The sequence below is a fragment of the Aplysia californica genome, unplaced genomic scaffold, assembly GCF_000002075.1.
Source record: "Aplysia californica isolate F4 #8 unplaced genomic scaffold, AplCal3.0 scaffold00573, whole genome shotgun sequence".
Taxonomy (NCBI): domain Eukaryota; kingdom Metazoa; phylum Mollusca; class Gastropoda; order Aplysiida; family Aplysiidae; genus Aplysia; species Aplysia californica.
The window spans coordinates 25,825-27,344 of NW_004797843.1; the positions used below are offsets into that span (position 1 = coordinate 25,825).

At 38.8% G+C, this 1,520-nt stretch overlaps 1 protein-coding gene across 1 annotated transcript; it reads right to left on the minus strand.

The window, feature by feature from the left end:
• Window positions 1-220: 220 nt before the first annotated feature.
• LOC101853346 (glutaminase kidney isoform, mitochondrial) lies at window positions 221-1,520 on the minus strand (the record flags this gene model as incomplete). Its single annotated transcript, XM_035972075.1, is given in 2 exon segments — window positions 221-304; window positions 1,462-1,520. Coding segments are annotated over 2 exon segments (143 nt in total), but the record flags the coding sequence as incomplete, so codon positions are not given.

Genomic DNA, 1,520 nt, shown 5'->3' on the forward strand with positions numbered 1-1,520 from the left:
CTCTAGACACAAAATGTGATATTCCCAAACTCAGATTATTCGGGCAGTTTTCAAGATTTTCCACCAACACAGCTCAGTCCACTCAGAAAACAATAGGTTAATGCGGAACTCCAATCTCTTGTAAGCAGCATAATTACAGAGCGATAAAACACACCCTCAAAGAACTTTTCCACTAAATATTTTAAATAAGAGTTTCTTCAAATAACTTACCTGTAAGAACTTTGTGATGGCCAACTTGTTCTGTGCGTCGCTGAGATAGTCAAACAGGTGGTAGTCGATGTCATGAAGGTCAAACATGACTTCTCTGTGGGGACCAATGAAAATAAAAGTGAGGGTAACAACACAAAGGATGGGATGATAGAATGTGAGAGACATCACAAGGAAATGTTATCAGAGTCAGTAGGCTGAGTGAGAATTTCCAATTTCAGATCAGAATGTACGGCACTGTGTACCGGAACACCGATAGCCTAGCTCCAAGCTTGCTCAAATTCACTGTTATATCAAGTTTGGCCAAATGTTTTCTAAGCTAACAACCAGCTAAATGACTGAACTTTATTTTATTCCAAGCTGAATTAACAAACATAACGTCACTGGAAAGGAAACGAATAATAACATTACAGACTATGGTTTGAAAATACACACACAAAAAAAAAATCACAACCAAAGAAAATGAATATTCTGTGCAATTCTTTGGCTGTTTTTCATTCCTGTTTTCAAATGTTTGAGAATCTTTAGGTAAACGTATAGTTCAAAACTGTTTATTCCGATATTATAATTCAAAATTTACGACCAGATTTGATCATTTTTAACAGTTTGAGGAAATGATCAGCACTAACTCTACTATTTATAATCATAATAATGTATTCAACATTGCCCATCTTTGCCCATCTTATAGTTTTCCATTCGTAAAAACAAAAAATGCTCAGTAACCTTTAGGATTCAGATGTAAAAAAAAAAATTGCAAAATAACCATGAGTAGGCCAGATGCCTTGACCCTCGCTACCCCTACCCCCTCAGGTATGAATGTGAGTCAGACCAAAACTTTGTTTTCATCTTTATATTCTGCTTCAATCAATTTTACTTTCTCTTCTTCAATTATATCTGCACACCCCATCCACACTTCTCTCTCTGTCCCCCCCCCCCCGCCCGTGTCCCCAGTTGTTTATCTATAAAGGCGGCGTGGAAAGGAACTGGCCCCCCCCCCAACTTCTCTCTGATCTTACACACACACACACACAACACACACCATACGCACATTCAGCAAATACAAAAGGAGACCTCCTAATTGGTTTCATACCCTACTATTCTAGATGTCAAAATAAAAATAAAGTAACACTCATCCAAGAAGAAAGGAGACACACGAGCTCTTTAAGATTTAAGGTTCAAACGGCAGATTAATACTCACCCATCTGCTTGACCATAGATGTTCCTGTGAAAGTTCTGGTTAGAAAACCCTCCGACATCCTCGCTGCCCCAAGAACCCAGGGTCCGCGAACTGGTAGGTCTTGGCCAAATATCAT